The 22,335-nt window shown below is 41.5% G+C and overlaps 1 protein-coding gene across 4 annotated transcripts in view; it reads right to left on the bottom strand.

The window, feature by feature from the left end:
* Positions 1–21,204, bottom strand: part of LOC115580980 (ankyrin repeat domain-containing protein 31-like) — a 99,593-nt gene extending 78,389 nt beyond the window's left edge. For all 4 annotated transcript variants that reach the window (XR_003983969.1, XM_030415747.1, XM_030415748.1 and 1 more), the window contains exons 1-2: positions 21,082–21,204; positions 13,309–13,401 (exon numbers count right to left, since the gene is read on the bottom strand). Coding sequence is in view for 3 of the 4 variants with exons in the window: in XM_030415747.1 (XP_030271607.1) it covers positions 13,309–13,387 (79 nt within the window). In the remaining variant the exon portion in view is untranslated. The remainder of the gene's footprint in view (positions 1–13,308; positions 13,402–21,081) is intronic.
* Between the last annotated feature and the right edge of the window lie 1,131 nt (positions 21,205–22,335).

The following is a 22,335-nucleotide window of genomic DNA, read 5'->3' as shown; positions in this document are numbered from 1 at the left end:
ATGACAATCTTCAGATTTTTTCTTCATGTCACTTTTTTTTCAGTGACAGATTTTTTTTACAATGTCAGTTTTTTTCCAGTGTCACTGATTTTCAGTTTCAATTGAACTGCTGTCGGCGCTGCAGCCCCGGCTCGGAACGACACAACTGGGGCTAATGCTCGTTAGCTCCATACTACTACCACACTCCATACGCATATACAGACCGGAGCTCGGGAGCTCCGGGACAGAAACAGAAACAGATACACAGAGACTTGGACACATCAGGAGAGAGCTTAATGAAAAGTCCACGAGGTAGTTGGACTCTGTGTTGCCCAGAGACGGCTGGCACACGGATCCTAAAATAGTATTGTGGCTGGACCTTCAAGGCATGGCTGGACCGTCCAGCCCCGCCTTTCCGCAGGCTGCTGCCATTACCTTCTCAAATTATATGCAAACCACGCTGTACTTGCCCCTCCCCTCAGACCCCTCCCTCTCGATGCCAAAACAGTGACAGAAAGTTGAAACTGAAAATCAGTGACACTGAAAAAAAACTGACATTGTAAAAAAATCTGTCACTGAAAAAAAAGTGACATGAAGAAAAAATCTGAAGATTATCATTGAAAAATACAAAAAAAAATCCCAATAAAATAAAATGAGCTGGAGCTATAAGCACTCCAGCAGCTCCCCCATAAGCCACAATGTTAATTTTGAGCCTTAATTTCTGGAGGAGAGCAGACAATACCTGTTTTGTCTCTCGCTCTGGTGCCCTCATTTTTCACTCTACAGCAGCACTCTAAGCATGCGACCCTCATCCTCACTTAATTCGGCCCACGAGTCAATTTCCAAGTATCAATAATTCACAGTGTCGTCGGAAGGAACATTATGTAAACAATTTGTATCTTGATATGAGAGATGGGCCTACTTCTCCACCCCGGATCACACCCCCATACCTCCATCCTCAAAAACACAACGAACAAACATCTATCCTTTTTAACTGAAAGAGAGGCATTAGTGGAGCCTGTTTCATATGTCCATGCGTGCTCTCCATGGCCTCTCCATGGAAAACACCGGAGCGCACTACAAGGGTGCGCTCCGACTCGGACTGCCTTTCCACCTGGACGCCGCATACCTCAATCACATGCACGGTCAAATTTACCCTACAGCTCTCCTATTTCCCCTTTCATGGACTCCTCAGCGCGTGTGATTACTCCTTCGAACCTGCGTTCATCCCCAAAAGGAGCGTCACCAAGTGCGCTGTGTAAATGAAGGCCACGCGCGGCTCAGAAAGCACCCGCCGCAGGAGCTGGAAGACGAACGATTCAGCAGGGTGGAGACACTACGGGCAGCTATTTACTATATCAAACACCTGTGGAGCGTGGAGCCTGCTGTACTTGAACGCGCCCGGGATGGAGGTGTCACTCGGAGACGCGCATAACTATGCTGCTGCAGCAGAGGACAGAGTGCAGCAATGATGGAGAATACTCGCTCAAGTTGGCGCAATGATATAAATGTGCCACAAAGTCAACTCGGTGGGAGACTTGGAGAACAGACGCTAAATTCATATTAACTGTTTGTTAACGCAGTGCTAACTTGAGCCAGTGTGCAGGCGAAGTAGAGCGCACAGAAGGAGAGATTGAGAGCAAGCGTGAGCAATCTGCATAGCAATCAAGAGTTTGTGAGAGCACAGAGGTTATTATTGCACCTTAAAATGCATGAAAGCAAACATGTAAATACATTTATTGAGCACAGAATATATTGCAGTTTCCGCAAATGAAGTTATGTTTTACCCGGGGACAAAACATCTTCAAAATACTAGTGCAGTGCCCGTAAGAAAAATGTATTCCTATAGAAAAGTGGGAGGTTAAGCAGCTTTTTCATGGATGGCCAAATGAGGCTGTGTTTGAAGGTGGGACGTCAGGGATATTTAGGTTTGTTGTGAAATCCGATATTCCAGGGTAAAATTGGCCGTTTTTGACTATTCTTGATTTTGCCATTATATTTCCCCTTAAAAACTATTTACTTGGTGTCATTATTTTCTTAGCACAACCTCACATGTGACTGTGCAGTTACTTTTTTATTTTGACATACTGTATAAACACAATGGACCTAAAATCACAAAAAAACATAAAATCCGAGTAGAAAAAGTTATATTTTTTTACTGTGAAAACCACAAATATGTTTAACAAACCATTTTTTATCACTTATAATGCAAATATAAATTGTTGTTTGCTAAATATGTGCATACACCTTAAAAATTTACAAAGTTACATGTAACTATTTACATTTAAATGCAGGCAATGCTCATTCAGCCGTCTCCTAATTGTTTTGACTCATTAAACAAAAAAACGACTCCACTACACACTTAAGACACTACACCAAACACTCCATAACACACTAACTACACACTCCAAACACGCTAAATGTCACAAATCTCTGAACTCTCAATATTGCTGTCTGTCACTCATCTGCCTACGTCCCTCCCACAACTTCCTGTTCCTCTACAACCAAACTTGCTGCTTGGACACTTTTGTCACAAAAGACCGTTTTTACTGTTTCTTCTGCACCAGACACAAAGCAAATGTGACGGCAATGTTCGCGAAAAAGCGTGGCGGACATTATTTACCTCAAGTCCGGTTTTGGACGTGCCGGTGAGTCCGGTCCGTTGCCTCGATCGGGAGGTGGGCCGTGTAGCTAGCTAGCTACACACGAACATCCACAGATCAGATTCCACTTTGTTGTCCGCGCGTCTCCGGATCTCCTCAGACCCGAACAGACTTGGTCCGGACTCGTTTAGTGTAATGTATCCACAACAGTCAGTTTAGATGCACACAACGGGAGCGAACCGCTGGCTATATGTCCGGTTTTGGACGTGCCGGTGAGTCCGGTCCGTTGCCTCGATCGGGAGGTGGGCCGTGTAGCTAGCGGCCCGAACAGACTTGGACTTGTTTAATCTCATTAATCCACAACAGTCAGTTTAGATGAACAGAACGGAACCGAACCGCCGGCAAAATCCCGGTCCAGCTCGCGCCGCTGCAGGTATAAATCCGCTTGTTTCTTCAGGTATGTCGTGGGCTTGAGCGCTGCAGTGATTGGCTCTGGTGCGCGTGTAGCCACGGTGTGCAGTGATTGGCTCTGGTGCGCATGTGACTGTGGTGGCTCCGGTGGACAATGCTCACGGAATTTGTAAAGCATTTATGTAATAATGAATTAAAGGTATCATTGCAGTCCATACAAATGCGAAGTGGCACACCCTTGAACCACGCAGCAGCCATGTTGTAAGTCTCAGGTCAGTCTGATCCTGATCCGCAGAGATATTTGACACACACACACATACACACACAGACAGACAGACAGAGGTTTCTCGTATTTATAGAAAGATAATCTATGTGCTAGCAAAATATATTTTTCTGTGCTCAAAATCTCCCATTGCTCCTTCATGAATGTGGCACAAATTTCACGCCATAAATATGAAACATGTCATGGAATGGGAGGGCAGAGAGTAGAAATGCACATCAAACATGAATATTGGTTTTTATTATTACTGTTGCACTTTGTGCCTGTTATTTTTATTGAATGATGATTTTTGAGACGTCATTGCACTGAAATAACTGTATATCACTCAGGAATGTAAATGTCTTGTCTCTGTATTAAATTGGCTAATTGAATGATGGGGATACAGTATCCTACTGGTGGAAGTGCGCGATTACAATCTGGCCCTCAGGTAGTGAGGATAACATTTTTGTGGCCCTCTCTATGATTAAAGTTGCCCATCTCTGTTGTATAGAAATAAAAAAGACATGACAGAGTTCAGCCATGTCTCCTGTTACTCAATATATAAATATTTTGGCGATAACCTTTACACTTTTTTCAAAAATGGCAGGAGTTTGGGAGGCGTTTTCCCATTCATTCTTATGGGGACATTTTCAACTTTGGCTCTGCTACTGCTCCTACATGTGCAGCCAGCGAAACTGTTCACCTTTTTAAGCTCTTTAAGCCCTCTTACTTTTTAGCTTTTCTGCCTTTCAGCTTTTTTAAAATATTCATCTTTCTGCCTTTTAAGCTTTTGCATATATTCAGCTTATGATCAGCCAGAGAAATTGTTCAGCTATCAAAATATTCACCCTTTTTATGCTCTTTCAGCCTATAACTTTTCAGCTTTTTCAGCTTTCTGCCTTTTCAGCTCCTTCAAACATTCAGATTCATTTTCAGCCTCAACTTTTTTAGCCCATTCAGCCTATTACTTTTAGCTTTTCAGCTTTTTCATCGTCCTGCCTTTTCAGCTCCTTAACATTTAGCCTTATGATAAGCTATAAAAATGTTCAACTTTTAAGCCTATTCAGGCTATTACTTTTCAGCCTTGTCAGCTCCTTAAAACATTCAGCTTTATGTTCAGCTATCAAAATGTTAACTTTTTTAGGCCATTCAGCCTATCACTTTTCAGCCTTTCTGCCTTTTAGGTTCTTTCCATACACTTAGCTTTATAATCAGCAAGAGAAACTGCACAGTTTTCAAAATGTTCACCTTTTTTGTGCTCTTCAGCCTATAATCAGCCTTTCTGCCTATTCAGCTTTTGAAGAATTGAAAAACCATTCATTCTTGACCATTCATTCTTACATTTTTATGCCTTTCTGGCAAGTGTTTTACAGTACATGCAGCAGATTTTAGCATTCACACTCGATTTTCGCAGGAAATGCATTTTTTTTCTAGTTTAAAAATAAAATAAATAAAAATGAAAGATTAAAAAGGTTTAGCATAGAATACTCATGACTAACAGTGTCTTCAAAGATTGGCTTCCCCCTTAATATGGTGTCTGGTATGAATCCCCAGTCTTGTCAGAGTGTGTTGGTGCTGACTTCCACTGAGTGACTTCTTTGCAAATTAACTTTACATCAACAAATTTACTTCTACCACTCAAGGGACTAAAACACATTGGTCCATTACCTCACTGTTAAATCGTGTGGATCAATGCAGCTGCAATATTAGTACTAAGTTGTTTACCTTTGGATTTTCTATTACAGTTTAAGACTACTACTATATACTACATTGATACTTTTGATGAGAGGAAGTGCTCTTGAGGAATGTTTCTTTACTTCTATTTTTAAATTTCATATTATATAATCAGCTAGAATTTTACAGATAGCGATAGTGTCTGAAGTACTTGTTGTGGGGAACTTGTGGATGCAGACTAAATCAGTGAAAAGTGCTAAAAGAATGACAAAGAAAATTTTAAAAATGGAGACGGAAACCATTTTGGTTGAGTTTGAGTCTAATGTTATTCCAAAGGAGCTGTACCATGGATTCATGAGATATAGTGTAAGAGAGTACATACAAAAGCCTATGAGGTGTTTCAATTGCCAGGAATTTGGAAATGTGGCTAAGGTATGCAAAGAGAAAAGAAGATGTAATAGGTGTGAGACCAAAGTACCTGTGGAGCTAATCATAGTTTTGTCTTTTGCGGATGTGAAGTGTTGGGTCAAGAGGTGAAGGGTCAGCAGACAGATGTAAAAGAAAGTTTCTTATGCAGAGGCAGTTAAGAGAACTGGACAGGAAAAACAGAACAATAATAGAGAGTATAACAGAGAGCTGCAGCAGAGAAATGAGTGGAGAGTGAAGAAGAAACTGGTGACATTTATAGCAGGGTTGATACATGCAACATCTGACATCGATATTATCGTTATTGATCCAGGTTATTGTTAAAGCAGCAGTGCACCACCTGGACATGGTAGGGTTGAAGGATGAGCTGAGTGTACAGTCAAGTCAAGAATCAACATGTGTGGGTTAATACTAATGGTTTTACTCCTTCAGTTGAATATAGAGTATAAAGAGTATATATAGTATATAGAGTATATAGAGTTAAACAAACTTGAGGAAATAGAGGGGCAGGATAGAAATAACATTGTATGGTGTGGGGGCTGTGAGAGAGTAAGAGAATATATAATAATGGTCATGTCTTAGAAGAATTGTCAGACAGGGGAGGGAAATTGATTTTGAGAGTGCTGATTGGGAGAAATTTTAGAACAAAAGTAACAGATACTTGATTCAGACTGATGATAAAACAGACATAGAAACATCTGACAATAAAATCAAAAAAGCTATAATATCAGCTGCATTAGAAACCATTCCTAAAAGTAAAGAAATAAAGCATTTAAGCTGGTAAAAGGATAAATGGGGACAAGAGGGAGTGGAGTTATCCTGTTTTGAGTTGTGGAAATATGTTTGTAGTACCAAGAAAAGGCTGAGATACCTTTGTTACAGTACACAGCTCCAGTAATTTATCTGAGGAGGGAAGAAGAGGTTGCATATCACTCACCCTAACACAGGATACACAGCTTAGAAATTTTTACATTAATCAATCTACATATTGTACTATTAAGGCCCGAAAAAATTGCACGCAAACATACTGCCCTTTTCTGACTTTGAGCCCCTGCCCCTCTATAATCATGTGCACGTCCCTGCTTATAAGGATACCTTGGAAGGATGCTAGCAGACCAGTAAAGTGTAGGCCTATTGCCTTAACGTCCCATGTATGTAAATTGATGGAGTCTTTGGTCAATGGGAGGTATGGTGACTACATACCAAAGTGGATTTAGGAAAGGACAGATGCTATGGACCCAGTGTTGAGTCTGGAGTATGAAGTTAGAAATCTCAACTGAATAAAAGACACAGTGGTGGGAGGCAGTGTTTGTTGATGTGGAAAAAAGCTGACGTTATGGAGAGAGGGGCTGATGATCAAATGTCATAATATGGGAGTCAAAGGGAAAGTATTCAACTGGATTATGGAATTTCTTAGCCGAAGATCCATCCACATTAAAACAGGATCTTCTCAGGGGAGTGTTGAAAGTCCCATATTGTTTTCTATGATGATAAATGATATATTTGTGCCGATGGACATTGGAAGATCAATGGGGAAGGGAGGGAAAAACATGGAACATAGTCAGTTAGGTTCCTTACAGGAAGGAAACTTTTTTTTTAAAAAGTAACCCAAGTATTCAGTTTGGGAATGTATTTTGACCTCAGATTAACATGGAGAGAGCATATTATATATGGTGGATAAGTGAAAAAAGTGATAAATATTATGAGCTGTCTTGCGGGAGTTGAATGGGGATCTGAAACTGCATCACTAAAATATTTCTATATGTAGCTCTAATAAGATCCAGGTTAGATTTTGGGAGTGTGGAATATGGATCAGCAGCTCTCCTAGTCTGGAGAGTGTGTTTGGGGGCAGTGTGAACATCTCTGGTGGGTTCACTTCAAGCTGAAGCAGGAGAGATGCCCTTGTGTCTCTGTCGGAAACAGCTCATTGTAAACTAATGGATAAATCTGATAAATCAATAAAACAGTGTTACAGGCCAGGTGTGAAAAGGATAGAACACAAACATGTAATTTTGGACGGATTGGAAATGCAGCACTAAGAGACTTGGAGTGCATGAAAAAGAGTTTGGTCCAACTGTAATATGGTCTGTTCAGTGGTAGATATGAAAGTAATTCAAATCAAGGCAAGAAATACAAGTGCAGATCTGGAGAAAAAGTTTTATGAATTTAAGGAATTATGTTTATGTGCAGGTCTTCACAGATGGATCAAAGGATCCAGTAACAAAAAAAATGGTTCTGCAGTTTTAGGTCCCAGTCATCAAATGATGTAAGTGTATACCTTTGAGCTGAACTCAATACTTTTGGCTCTAGAATGGGTTGGAAAAAATAAATCTGAAAAGGTCCTAGTTTGTAGTGATTCAGTCAGGTCAGGTATACCAGGTGATCAACAGGATTTACTTTAGGAAATCATGTTAATACACAAAAGAATCAGGAGACAAGCGCTGAGGTCATATTCATCTGGGTTCCTGCTCATATAGGAACTATAGGTAATGAAAGAGTGGACAGGTCAGCCAAACAAGGTGTGGGAAGGGCATTCTGCGAAGGAAAATCAATAAAAAGTGGCAGCAGCGCTGGGATCGGGAGATAAGAGGAAGACATTTATATTCCATTCAAAACAGAGTTGGTGTAGTGACAAGTAGGGCAGGAAACAAATGACTAAATTTAGAAAAGGACACAGTAATCTGAATAGTACACTTTATATCATAGGGAAGCATCCGGTTTCTGTTATCATTGTCAGCTAACAGAAACTGTAGGCCATGTGCTTGTTAAGTGCAGGAAATATGTAGTAAAGAGGAAGGACATGGTGGAAAGAATGAAAAGATCAGGGTTAAATGTTTTTTTTTTCTGGCTTCTCCTCCAGCAGGTTTGTACTTTACCTCCACCACTGAAGCCCCTCTTCGCTGCTGGGGTTTTGATTCTTGGTTAGAGAGTTTGGACAGGCTGTATGTCCCAAGGCAAAACCAAGTTGTTCAAATAGGCTCAAACACGCCAGCCAAGCAGACACACCAGCCACGCAAACACACCAGCAGCGCTGACACACCAGCAACGCAAGCACACACGTTTAAACTCTTACTTTGGCATGGACTACTTGCGTAGGTTATAGAGCAAGGGTGTTTTATTGCCGTTGACTCTGAGTAGAGCCTACGCTCAACCATAAATCAGCCTTTAGTGTTGCGAAACCATAGTAAAGCAAGTATAGTATAGCTTGTGCAAAGAGCATTTTAAGTTTGTGCAGGGGCAAACTTGCCACATTTTTAACAAGATTTAACTGGTAATTCTGTATGTAATTATTGCCCAGTGGCCAATGAAAGTGAAGATATGGCTTTCTTCCTATTCATTTAGCATGGAGGCTGGTCCTGTTGGTCCCAAATAACTGTTGCTTTAAATGCCAATGCTGAACAGAGTAAACAGTCTAGCTCTGTGGCGGGACCATGAGCTCTCCAGCCGTTAGCTTACACAGTGACTGAAATAACTGTACGGGACTTACATAGCTGCCAACTCACACGCTTTTTTTTCACATGCACTCACGCCACACATCCGATTTCTCACTCAAAAAAAAGATCGGATCTTGGGCCGAGAGTCATCTGTTTCTTTTCAAACTCCCCAACGTTAGGTGGCGCTGATGAGCACCACTGAACACTATGCACTGCACCGCTATGCTCTATCCGCTTGTTAAGTCATGACGTATCGGCATTCCGCTAATACTGTTTCCGGGTCCAAGATGGGTCCAAGCCTCTACTGTGGTGGCTGAGGCGCACATTCAACATGCAACAGTGCTGTGCCCCCTGTTGTTTGAATAGATCTCAGTTAAAAAAAAACTACTGGTATTCAATTGTCATTCTACCGCTTTCCTTGCGAAAACAAAGAGAAGAGGAAATGGCTGCAGTTGATATGGTAAATTTAAATTCTTAAACAAATAAAGAAAAACAACAGCAGTGTTCACTACCTAGCTAACGTCAGCACCCACTCGCAAAAGCCAAACTGGCTCTTTGCGGACACCCCTGATATAACTTAGGTTATGGGTTAAGTTTGGGTGTTTGTTGTTATAATTTCACATCTGCGTGTTTCGATCTTCTGCCCTTTTTCTAGCTAGCCGACTTAGCTAGCTATCTTCGTTAGCCCTTGTCTGACTGACTAGTCTGTCAACTGAAACATAAATATTTGGGTTACGTTAATGTTACATAACAAGAAAAACCCCATAAAACCCATAGCATATATCAGGGGTATCAGCTTTGACAGCATCTGTGCTGCCAAGTTCAGTTTAGCTAATCAGGGGTATCCGCAAAGGCCGGAGTAGCTACAGGTTTTTCTTCTAACCAAGGAAGAGCACAGCTGATACTAACGTCAAGATCATGTTACCTATTTACATCCTGTCCTTACCAGTGCATATACATTAGTGCACAACCTGTCTACACCTGCTACCACAGTATTAAGCCTATATTCTATTTTATTACTATTTTTTTTTTACTTGTATTACTGTTGTTTAACTTCTGCACTATTTCATGTCGTAGATTCTTAATTTTGTTTTCACTTTTAGTTGTGTTTTTCTTTTTTCTGTATATCATTTGAGCATTGTTGGAGGGAGCCTCAGATTTTAGATTTTCATTGCCAATGGCTGCTTCACTGTAATTGTTGTGCATATGACTAATAAAGAACTTAAGTCATGAGGATCAATTTCTTTTTTCAGGTGTGAAAACTTCACCCCAAACTGCAACCCTAGGGTGTGCAGTTGGCACTTCCCCAATAGCAAAGCTGCTGGGCCATCATAGTTTGCATGGAACAAGGGGAAGATTCTACAATACCCCAACCACTTAAGCCATACCCCTAAATGCAAGAAACAAGCACAATAAAACGCCTACCAGTGGTGAGGAGGAAGAAATCGATCAACTACACGCCGCTAACATTGTAACTGCACAGACCCCTAGTACATCTAAAAGTCTTGTGGTGCTTGAGATAGAGAATGACATGCTGAGAGAAAAGAATAAGAAATTGAAAAAACTGGAGAAACAGAAGCAAACTTTTTCCTTCAGTCAAATTTCCAACAATCCTGACAAGAGTCCAATATTTCTCTGATTTGCCTCATGCTGCCACCGTCCTGTTTTTGGAGGCGCTTCTTTCCAAATTCGAGCTGCAATATCATTCTGATTGGATTCTGATTGACCTTAATGGGGTTAAACTTAATTGCGGCCACGTAGACCTTGCAACAAGGTTTAGATGTAGCACAGCCACAGTAACAAACAACTTTACCATCATCATTAGTGTGCTGTATGACATTTTGTATGTTGGTCTGCTTGAAAACAACATCCCCTCCACAGCCAAGAACCAAACATCGCTGCCAGACTGCTTCCGGCCCTTTCCCAACTGTAGTGCTTGACTGCACCGAGTTTGCGGTCTCTAAAGGCCCCCACACACCGCCCAGACGTCCAACTGCCTTGGACCACTCTCCGACCACTCTGTTGCCTCTCGTCTGACCCATTCGGCACAAAAGTTGCATTGAACACACCGCTTCGATGTTCTGCCAGCTCCACATTAGCGTGTACATTCTGCCCTTGTGCGAGATGCAATAAGCCAGTGGCTCTAGTGTTAAAAACGCTGGACTAGAGGTTTACGCACGCAACTCTCTTTACTTTCGATCAAAACGAAACTTCACTATTTCAGACAAAAACAGCTGCATACTAAATATGCAGCGAGGCATTACCAAACGAACAGAGATTAATTCGTCCTGAGCGGACATAATAACAGCTAGTCTCGTGCCAGTACTCCAAAGCATGAAAACAGTCGGATCCGACAACGTCAAGCTTTTTCATGGATGGCCAAATGAGGCTGTGTTTGAAGGTGGGACGTCAGGGATATTTAGGTTTGTTGTGAAATCTGATATTCCAGGGTATAATTGGCCGTTTTTGACTATTTTTGATTTTGCTCTTATATTTAACCCTAAAAACTATTTACTTGGTGTCATTATTTTCAGCACAACCTCACATGTGTGACTGTACAGTTATTTTTTTATTTTGACATACTGTATTAACACAATGGACCTAAAATCACAAAAAAAACACAAAATCCGAGTAGAAAAAGTTAGATTTTTGTAAACCACAAATATGTTTAAAAAAGCTTTTTTTTTTACTTATAATGCAAATATAAATTGTTGTTTGCTAAATATGTGCATACATTTAAAAAATGTACAAAGTTATATGTAACTATTTACATTTAAATGCAGGCAATGCTCAGGTCTGCCTGAGCTCCTTCCAGCTGAATGAAGAGCTGCACTGCCTGCTCCACATTCAGCATCTTCTCATTGTTTTGACTCATTAAACAAAAAACCGACTCCACTACACACTAAACATACTACACCAAACACTACATAACACACGAACTATACACTCCAGACACGCTAAATGTCACAAATCTCTCAACTCTCAATATCGTTGTCTATACACAGACTGTCCTGTCATTCATCTGCCTACGTCCCTCCCACAACTTCCTGTTCCTCAACAACCAAACTTGCTGCTTGGACACTTTCGTGACAAAAGCCCGTTTTTACCGTTTCTTCCTGCACCAGACGCAAAGCAAACGTGAGGGCAATGTTCGCGAAAAGTGTGGCGGACATTATTTACCCTAAGTCCGGATTTGAACGTGCCGGTGGGTCCGGTCGCCTCGGGAGGAGGGCCGTGTAGGTTGGCTAGTGGCTAGCGGCTAGCAGCTAGCTACACACGAACATCCACAGATTACGATTCCACTTTGTTGTCCGCGCATCTCCGGATCTCCCCCGAGAACAGACTCGGTCCGGACTCGTTTAGTCTCATTAATCCACAACAGTCAGTTTAGATGCACAGAACAGAATGGGACCGAACCGCCGGAAAAATCCCGGTCGTGCTCGCGCCGCTGCAGGTATAAACCTGCTTGTTTCTTAAGATGGGGGGTCGCAGTGGGCTCTGCAGTGATTGGCTCTGGTGCGTACGTGACTGTGGTGGCTCCTGTGGACAATGCTCATGGAATTTGTAAAGCATTTATGAAATAATTTATTAACGGTATCATTGCAGTCCAAACAAATGCGAAATAGCACATCTTTGAACCACGCAGCAGCCATGTTGAAACTCTCAGGTCAGTCTGATCCTGATCCGCGGAGATATTTGAGGAATGCACACACACACACACACACACACACACAGACAGACAGAGGTTACTTGCTTTTATAGAGAGATGTAACAGTGTTTTGCTGAACATCCCGTCTTTCCTTGTCAATGGACAGTTCACACTGGAGGAAGTGAACAATAACAGACTAATCTCCAGCTGCAGGATACACGTGAAGCGATCTATTCAGAGGCTGAAATTGTTTGCCATTTTGCACCACATCCCATACCAGTTCAGACAAAAAATCCACAAGATACTTAAAGTATGTGTGTGTCTTACAAATTTACAAACACCCATTCTCCGTGAAATTGTATGAATGAACTAGAGCTGCAACAATTAGTTGCATTACATGAATAATACTTGTGTACTTTTACTACATGAAGCTAATAATACTTGCAAACTTGTACTACTGATTCTTTAACTACATGAAGCTAATAATAATTGTGTACTAATTAACTGATTGTCGATGTGTGTTGAAACCTTTTGAATAACACTGATTCATGCCTGTTAAGGGAGAGACAGGTGTGCTTTGTCCCCCTGTGGGCATCTTCCCATCTTCCTGTTCTTTTATTTGTTTTGAAAACCTTAATTAAAAAAGTAATACCAAACAACAACAAAACAAGTTACAAGTTATATCCAGAAACATTTGTGTAAAGTGACAAAACCTTAGATCGTGTTGTAGATGTTGGATGTGAATAGCTGAATGTGTTTTGTGCTTTTTGTGATGTTGTCAATGTTGAATGTCGGTATTGAATGAGTGGCTAGATGTCTGTGTTTTTGGGATGTTTTTATGTTAAAGGGAAACTTTGCTTGTTTTCAACCTACCTCTATCTTTACCCATCTCTGAGGCGCAGCTCTGTGTCTCTGAGCACAGCTGTCGTTCTCCTGCCTCCAGTACCATCATTTGACGAAAAATGCCTGGAATATGGATAGGATAACTTAACAAAAAAGCTGCCATATTCCAAGGGAACAAATTGCATTATTCTGAACAAAAGTGCATAATTCAACTGAACTCATGCATTAAAGCAAAAAAAATCTTTTGACGGAAATTTTTTTTCGAGCGGTAGCCAAGTCATATTCCCATTTTGTAATTTGTGAAACAGGGCACGTTACTTGACACGTGCTAAAAAAATAAGATTTACAGCCTCATCACACACCATGTTCTCTAATGCAGATAGGGCTGGGAGATATATTGAATATACTCGATGTATCGCGGCTTGTTCTCTGTGGGATGTAGAAAATGACTATATCGTGAATATTCGAGTATACATTCAATTGTCACGCAGTTGCTTTAAGTCGCGGGCACTGAACTACAGGTTTTTCTCACTCTTTCTCATCTCTCCACACAGACAGATAAAACAAACGCTCCTAGTTACGTACATCACATTCTGTCGTGCGTGCAACGTCATACGCCCGGCAGCATGAGCGAGGACGTAAAGTATGCATGGATTAAAGTTCTCCGTCGCTACGACGGATTTCCGTCATTCAATCTTCACAGGGGCGACTTATGAGATCAGTGTAGATAGGAGGAGACAACTGTTGGCTGATTTTTATTGACAGGTTGTCACACTCTACAGCCAATGGTATCGTTAACAGCGTGTGCGCGCCTGACCAATGACAGTGTAGTGACCCACACGGAGCGGCGCTAAAGTTTAGCTGCTTAGTTAGCAAGGACTCGTCGCGCTGCCACGTTATCAATTAGCTTTTGAGTTTAGTCAACACGTGAGAACTCGTCTGACACGGAGAGTCTCCTGTTGCGTGCTACATGTGTGAAATAACAACTATAGTCTGGACTTTGTCTGCAGTGTATCTGTGTAAACGGCTTCATTCAGCGTCTCTCCCTCCCCTCTGGCACCGTGAGTTACCATGGTTACAGGAACGCCCTGAAACTTTATAATGAAGATCAATAAGAAGTGTTTGGTTAGTTTGACTGTACAAAATCATGAGTGTAGCCTGATTGTAGCTCAATGCTGAAATCTTGTATTATAACAGAACAAATGTAAAGCCTCAGAGCTTCTTTGATTATCAACAGTATGTTAGTGATGACAGAAAGGTGATAACTCGCCATCAGACTGACAAGGCTGCAAAAGCTGCTGTTTGTATGATGTATTTTTGTGAACACAACACAAACACAGTAGAGCAGAGTGGCACTCACACTCATTCAGTCCCTCCAGAAAAATGCAATTATGCGATCGCATAATTCAATGCATAATCAGCCAAAGTCCGCATATTTATGCGAGGGCCGCATTTTTTCAAATTCGCCGCACTTTCGCCACATAAATTGCCGATTTCCACGCAAAATATTCGGGGCTTGCATGATTTCATAATCCCCGCATTTTCGTTGCAAATAAGTCACATATATCTCAGCAGAAAGTTGAAAAATGTTGTGTTTGCTTCACACAAGAGCAACCATTTTGCCATGGGAACGTTATGAAGTGACGTAATTATGCGACTTGAACATCATCAAAAAGCTGCAAACCACGCGATGAAGCCATGATGAAGCCCGCAAATCAGTTTTGCCAACAAAAAAATTATACTAGTTTCGAAAACCTTACAGTTGTAAGTAGTAGTATGTAAATGTATGGTACAGTAAGAGATTGCACTTTGTGCATTGGAAGCACTAATTTTAACAGAAGATGTCTGTTTTGTATAGCTACCTCTGTAAAACAGGAAACACACATTTTTTTATATTTTCTTTATTCATTTTTACAGAAGTTGTAGCATATTCCTTTTGTAAAGCTACAGAACTTGTTTGACTCATCAATGTTTTGTAAGTTTGAGCCATGTATTTTTTAAGGTCTGAAATAAAACAAGAACTTAAATATTCCCAGCACTTTCGGTGATGTAGTATGCTGCTTATCATAGGAAGTAGTAAGAAATTACTCTTTACATTAAGGTAGTAGCCTAGTGAGAACAGGGTGTTGGGGGAATCACTTTTTTCAAGTTCCCGCAATTTTTTCCAAGTTCCCGCAATTTCATTGCATAAAATTGCATAAATATCCCGCATATTCCATCGCATTTTTTAAGAAAACGTGCCGCATAATCAAGGATTTTTGCCCGCAACAATCACAAAAAAACTCTGTGTTTTTCTGGAAGGACTGCTCATTGGTGAGGGAGTTTATAGCGCGGCTCCATGGTGCGCACCACTAAGCGAAACTACGTTACTGCTCCGTTTGTTGCGGTCCCACTCACTAAACAGTCCGGGCGGCGCACGCTCTAAGGTTCCGGTTACGTATTTTTTGTTCCGGTCTTGCGGCAAAGCATTGACTTTAATTAATCGATGCCAAATCGTCACGTGACGCACGCGATGCATCGCCACATCGATGAATTGCACCCACCTCTAGTGACTGTACAGTTATTTTTTCATTTTGATATATTATAGTAAAACTAGGGACCTAAAATCATAAAATAACATAAAATCAGAGTATTATTATTAACACTATGGACCTAAAATCACCAAAAACATAAAATCAGAGTAGGATTCAGTTCGATTTTTTACAGTGAAAACCACAAATATGTTTAATGAACCAATTGCATTAGTTTCGTTTAATTTCGTTTCGTTTTCTTCCGCTTTCTCCATGCGGGTCACGGGTGATGTTACCGCTTTATACCACCTTTTTCAAGGTGGAGCGGGGGTTGCTGGGGCCAAATCCAGTGACTCTATGGGCGAAGGCCATCCAAGTACCCTGGATGAGTCGCCAGCTCATCGCAGGGCCCTTACTGATGGCAGTGGCTGCCATGAAGGTGCCAACTGCACATCAGGAGCAATTTGGGGTTCAGTATCTTGCTCAAGGATACTTCAGCATGTAGCCCAGTCCCGTCCCGGGGAGCCAGGGATTCGAACCAGCGACCTTCCAGTCACTAGTCCTCAGCTCTACCCACTGAGCTACAGCTGCCCAATTGCATTAGTTATAATGCAAATATAACTTGTTGTTTGCTAAATTTGTACATAAGTTTTTGAAATTTACAAAGTTATATATAACTTTGTCAATTAAAAAAACTATTCACATTTAAATGCAGGCAATGCCTCAGGCTCCTCAGCTCAATGAAGAGCTGCACTGCCTGCTTCACATGCAGCAGTCTCCTCATTGTTTTGACTCACAACACAAAAAAACGACTGCACTACACACTAAACACACTACACTAAACACTATATAACATACTAACTATACATTCCAAACACGCTAGGCTATATGTCACAAATCTCTCAACTCTCAAAACTCGCCATCTCTGTTGCTGTCTGTATCACTATCGGCGTCCCTCACACAACTTTCCCTGCTCCCTAACAACCAAACTTGCTGCTTGCGTTTTTACCATTTCTTCCTGCACCAGACACAATGCAAATGTGACGGCACTGTTCACGAAAAAGCGTGGCGGACATTATTTACCCTAGTTTTGGACGTGCCGTGGATCCGGTCTGTCGACTCTGGAGGTGGGCCGTGTGGGTGGGCTGGCAGCACCGCGTTAATCGCGCGTTAACGCAACATCCTTTTAACGCCATTAATTTTTTTAAAGCGCTATTAATGCTCGGTATTAAAAAAAAAAAAAAGAAATGCTCATTGTTTGATTTACGGCCATCAGTGGCACCTGTAGTCTTGATCCAGAGGGTGGCAGAAGAATAAGAAAGGGAATCAGAAGAAGAAGAAGCAGGGTTGGCGTTCGGGAAAAACACAGTGAGACTGAAAAGCGAAAGTGAAAGGAAATGGAGAAAGGACTTACGAACAGCAAATTCACTTTCAAAACACTGCCAGATGGTTCGGTCAATAGGACAAAAGTTATCTGCATGTACTGTCGACATGAAAGGAGTTACCACTGAAGTACGTCGAGTCTCAAATATCATTTGCAAGCCAAACACACGGCAGATGTAGAGAGCCCACCGCCCCTGATTTGAAGTGTTGAATAAACATTTTCATAAAGCAAGCATATTTGCCCTTTCTTATGTTGTTAAAAGTATGAAGAACATGAACAAAATACATTAAGCTACATTTAGAACAGAAAGAAATTTATAAAAAAAAATTGCCATTAATTTGCGATTAATCGCGAGTTAACTATGGACAAAATGCGATTAATCGCGATTAAAAAAAATTAATCGGTTGACAGCCCTAATATATATACAGTTGTGGTCAAAAGTTTACATACACTTGTAAAGGACATAATGTCATGGCTGTCTTGAGTTTCCAATAATTTCTACAACTCTTATTTTTTTATGATAGAGTGATTGGAGCACATACTTGTTTGTCACAAAAAACATTCATGAAGTTTGGTTCTTTTATTAATTTATTATGGGTCTACTGAAAATGTGACCAAATCTGCTGGGTCAAAAGTATACATACAGCAACATACATTATCAATTTTGGTGATGTAGAAAAGTTACAATCAAATCAAATTAGCTTCATGGCATGGCCTCTTAACTTCATGTGAGTGATTATGATTGACGACACCTGTTGACTTCTCTGAGCCCATTTAAATAGGGCTCATGTGATGCAGTCATTAGGCTCGGTTACAAACGCTACAATGGGAAAGTCAAAGGAACTCAGCACAGATCTGAAAAAACGAATCATTGACTTGAACAAGTCAGGAAAGTCACTTGGAGCCATTTCAAAGCAGCTTAAGGTCCCAAGAGCAACTGTGCAGACAATTGTTCGTAAGTATAAAGTGCATGGCACAGTTATGTCACTGCCACGATCAGGAAGAAAACGCAAGCTATTACCTGCTAGGTCTTATCTTTGTCCATGTGATCAGCAGCAAACTTTAGACGAGCCTTAAGGTGTCGCTTCTGGAGCAAGGGCTTCCTTCTTGCATGGTAGCCTCTCAGTCCATGGCGATGCAAAACACGCTTGACTGTGGACACTGACACCTGTGTTCCAGCAGCTTCCAATTCATTGCAGACCTGCTTTTTGGTGGTTCTCGGTTGACTCTTGATCATCCTGACCAATTTTCTCTCTGCAGCAGGTAATAGCTTGCGTTTTCTTCCTGATCGTGGCAGTGACATAACTGTGCCATGCACTTTATACTTACGAACAATTGTCTGCACAGTTGCTCTTGGGACCTTAAGCTGCTTTGAAATGGCTCCAAGTGACTTTCCTGACTTGTTCAAGTCAATGATTCGTTTTTTTCAGATCTGTGCTGAGTTCCTTTGACTTTCCCATTGTAGCGTTTGTAACCGAGCCTAATGACTGCATCACATGAGCCCTATTTAAATGGGCTCAGAGAAGTCAACAGGTGTCGTCAATCATAATCACTCACATGAAGTTAAGAGGCCATGCCATGAAGCTAATTTGATTTGATTGTAACTTTTCTACATCACCAAAATTGATAATGTATGTTGCTGTATGTATACTTTTGACCCAGCAGATTTGGTCACATTTTCAGTAGACCCATAATAAATTCATAAAAGAACCAAACTTCATGAATGTTTTTTGTGACAAACAAGTATGTGCTCCAATCACTCTATCACAAAAAAATAAGAGTTGTAGAAATCATTGGAAACTCAAGACAGCCATGACATTATGTCCTTTACAAGTGTATGTAAACTTTTGACCACAACTGTATATATACACATAGAATTTAAAATCACGCATGGTAATGTACATTAAAAAAAACAAGATGATTCGATAATCGGTTTAGAATCGAATCGCTGACCTCTGAATTGGAATCGAATCGAATCGTGAGGTGCGAGATTCCCACCCCTACATAAGGTAAACATTTTTTTTTTTTTCTTTCCTTTTGGCAGGTGTGGATGGCTACATCTGTTGCTTTAAAATTGTTGCATGCATATACTGTGTCATGCATGTTGCAAATGATGCATGTTTTTATCTGAACTTTGTTAATGGATCAACCTACAGTATACTTACAATATTAATCAAAAAACAAGGTATGTTTTTCCATTGTGTTCTCGGTGCATTTTCCATAGGTGACAGGAGCGAAAGAATTTGAGCCGGGTTAGGGTTAGGGTTAGCAAGCCATCGCCAAGCTGGTCCTGGTGTTTCCCCATTCAAATGCAGACACTGAGAGGGCGTTTTCAGTTGTGGGACTGAACAAAACCAAGACAAGAAACAGCCTAGCATTGGATGGCACACTGTCATCCATAACGACCATAAAGATGGCCAATCTGGAGCCCTAGTTCAAATGGGAGCCCCCTTCAGATATCATCAAGGCCTCCAAGAAGGCCACAAGCCAGTATAACCATGCCCACAGATCATAGACAAGGATTTTAGCTTCTGATCTGATACTGTTGACCTATTTTTAGTTATTTTTGTAACGTATTCATCTGTTTTATTGCTTAAGTTGTACTGTATCAGAGTACTGTATTTTATTTGTTTCTGATGGACCATGTGGTGGGAGGCTTTGAATGAAGAATGCCCCCCAACTAATCTTGTGTTGTTTTTGGCTGAACATAAATCATTAGGCCTAAGTGCTCTTAAGAATACAATTATTCACAACATAGGTTAGGTTTCAGTTAAGAATTAGTTTAATACCATTCTAATCAAAATATTAATCAACCTACCTAGGTCAAATCTTAAACACTGGTCTATGAATAATGCTATATTGTGGTACATAGGCAGTCATTTAGGCACAACAATGGTTTTCTGGTTGAATGTTCAGCTTAAGTCATGAAGTCCCTACAAGTCATGATGCCGAACATGAATCAGAATAAGTTCAGGTATTGCACATCTTTATCAGACCACCCAAAAACTCCACTAGAATGCAGGAAATCACATCTACTTAATCCAAAATTTCCTGGGGGTTGACCAACCTTCAGCTATGTCTGCTTCACAGAATGTAACCAATATTGTCCATCTCTAGTAGACTGCCCATATCAATGGCTTTGGTCCTCCCCAAAAACCACCAGAATGCAGGGTACAACATGGGTACAACATCAAATGAATTCCAATTCTCTGATATCTGAGCAACCAACTTGTGTGGCTGCATGCGTGGCAAAATCTCACTCCGGGGTTTTGTTTTGTTTTTTTGCAGCTATGAATTGCAGGGTTCTCCCCAGAAATTTTTAGTGTTGCGGCGCACCGTCTGTCCCGGGGGGGGGGGGGCGAACGCTCGTCAACGTCAGTCTGGTGGGGGGGGAGACATGGACGGACGGACAGACGGTCATCAACTCCGTCAGCCAGGGGACGGACGGACGCTCATCGCCGTCAGCCGGGAGCTCCTAGCCGTCAACCGGGGGACGGACGGACGGACGCTCGTCACCGTCACGCGCGGAGTATAGCGGCGCTGACCTAGCGGTATAGCGGCGTCTGGGGAGAACCCTGCTTAGGCGGGAGGCAAAAATGCTTGGGCGCCGCGCCTAAGCTGTATAATGGCAGGGAAAACCCTGAATTCATAAAAAAGACATAGGGGCGGAGTGGCTGAGACAAACACACCATTCACCCTGATTTTGATGCTGATGGTGTGTTGTTTTTTTCAGGTAAAATGCCAAATGTTCCTTTAATTGCCAATGATATGGTTCAGCCATTAGCTTAAACAATGACTGCCAGCCAGAGACTGACGATGAACTTACAAAACTTCTCTTGCTTTTTTATAAACTACATGTATACAAAATACAAACATAGATTATTGGGGGGGGGGTTGAATAGGGATTACCTGCAACAGAAGCTCTGGTGGCAGCTGGGCACCCCTCTCTCCTCCCGTGTCTGTCGTGTCTTTGGCGGGATGACCACACGAAAATATTTTATCATGTTTCCGAGGCGGAACTGAAGTTCTCTGTTTGTGCTGCTGTATTGCTACGACAGTATTGGTTGAGGGACCGTGTGGAGCGACGTATGAATTAGAGTGCCTTAAGAGAGAGAGTGGCGCCACCTCTGTTCGCTGCAATGGTTCAGGTTTTTCACAGCAATGGCTGTGTTGTTTATGGCTGCTCCAATCGCTCTAATCGAGAAAAGGGAAACAGGTTTTATATAGTACCAAAGATTGTCGTTCACAAAGGAGAAAAATGTAAAAAAAATAAATTAATTAATTAATTAATTTAAAAAAAAGCTAACAGAACAACGCCGTAAAAAGTGGATTTTAAACCTACATTTGCGGTCTGGAGGAGCAGTGTGCTGATGCCCGTGTCTACAGTGACCACTTCGTCGGAGGTAAGTTATGTTAGCTAGCTAACTCGGTTATTGTGGCATTAGGTTGTCGTTAAATGCTCATTTTCTTAGTAATGATTATTAAGTTACCGGTAGTCTAATATGGACTATTTAGGCTGCCCTAGCGCTTTGGGTGAAGCTGAGTGGGTAGACTGGGCTCCGACTGTCAACCTGGGTTACCAAAAAACTAAGCCCAAATCAGAGGCATCTCTTCAGCGAGAGCAGAGGATAAAGCCGAAGGAAGACCAACAAAGATAGTCGGAATGTGCAGAGTCTATGAGCCCGGATCTAACGCAGACAGCCGACTGTTTTGAACCGAAACAGCCAGCTGACAACAACTCACAATCAGAGGGCATCAGCTTGAATGGGACATTAAATGATCAAGGTAAATTATTCTGATGTGTAACCAGCATTTTTATTACCGTAAAATACCAAATAATAGCCGGGGCGTTTATTTGGGACCAGGCGCAATTTGGAGCAGCCGTTTAATTCTTTCCTCTCAAAAATCCGGGATGAAAATGTCACAAACTTCGCCAGCATCTCGGTGAATTCTCTGGCATCCTTCTGGGCAATAGTTGTCTTCTGCAAGTGAAGATGTTTTGGCGGAGGAAACGATTCAGCCAACCAGCATTCGCGGCAAACTTCTCAACTCTGCTGTCACTCAAGGTGGCGTACATTTGTTTATCCATCGCCCTGATCATTTTGCGGGACACTTTCTCGTGGCGTGCCCGTCTGCTGATAACTCATTCCCGCATGTTTATCT

This window comes from Sparus aurata, chromosome 5, assembly GCF_900880675.1.
Source record: "Sparus aurata chromosome 5, fSpaAur1.1, whole genome shotgun sequence".
Taxonomy (NCBI): Eukaryota; Metazoa; Chordata; class Actinopteri; order Spariformes; family Sparidae; genus Sparus; species Sparus aurata.
Note: the sequence above shows the minus strand (reverse complement) of the source record. Positions and strands in the feature narration are given on the sequence as shown.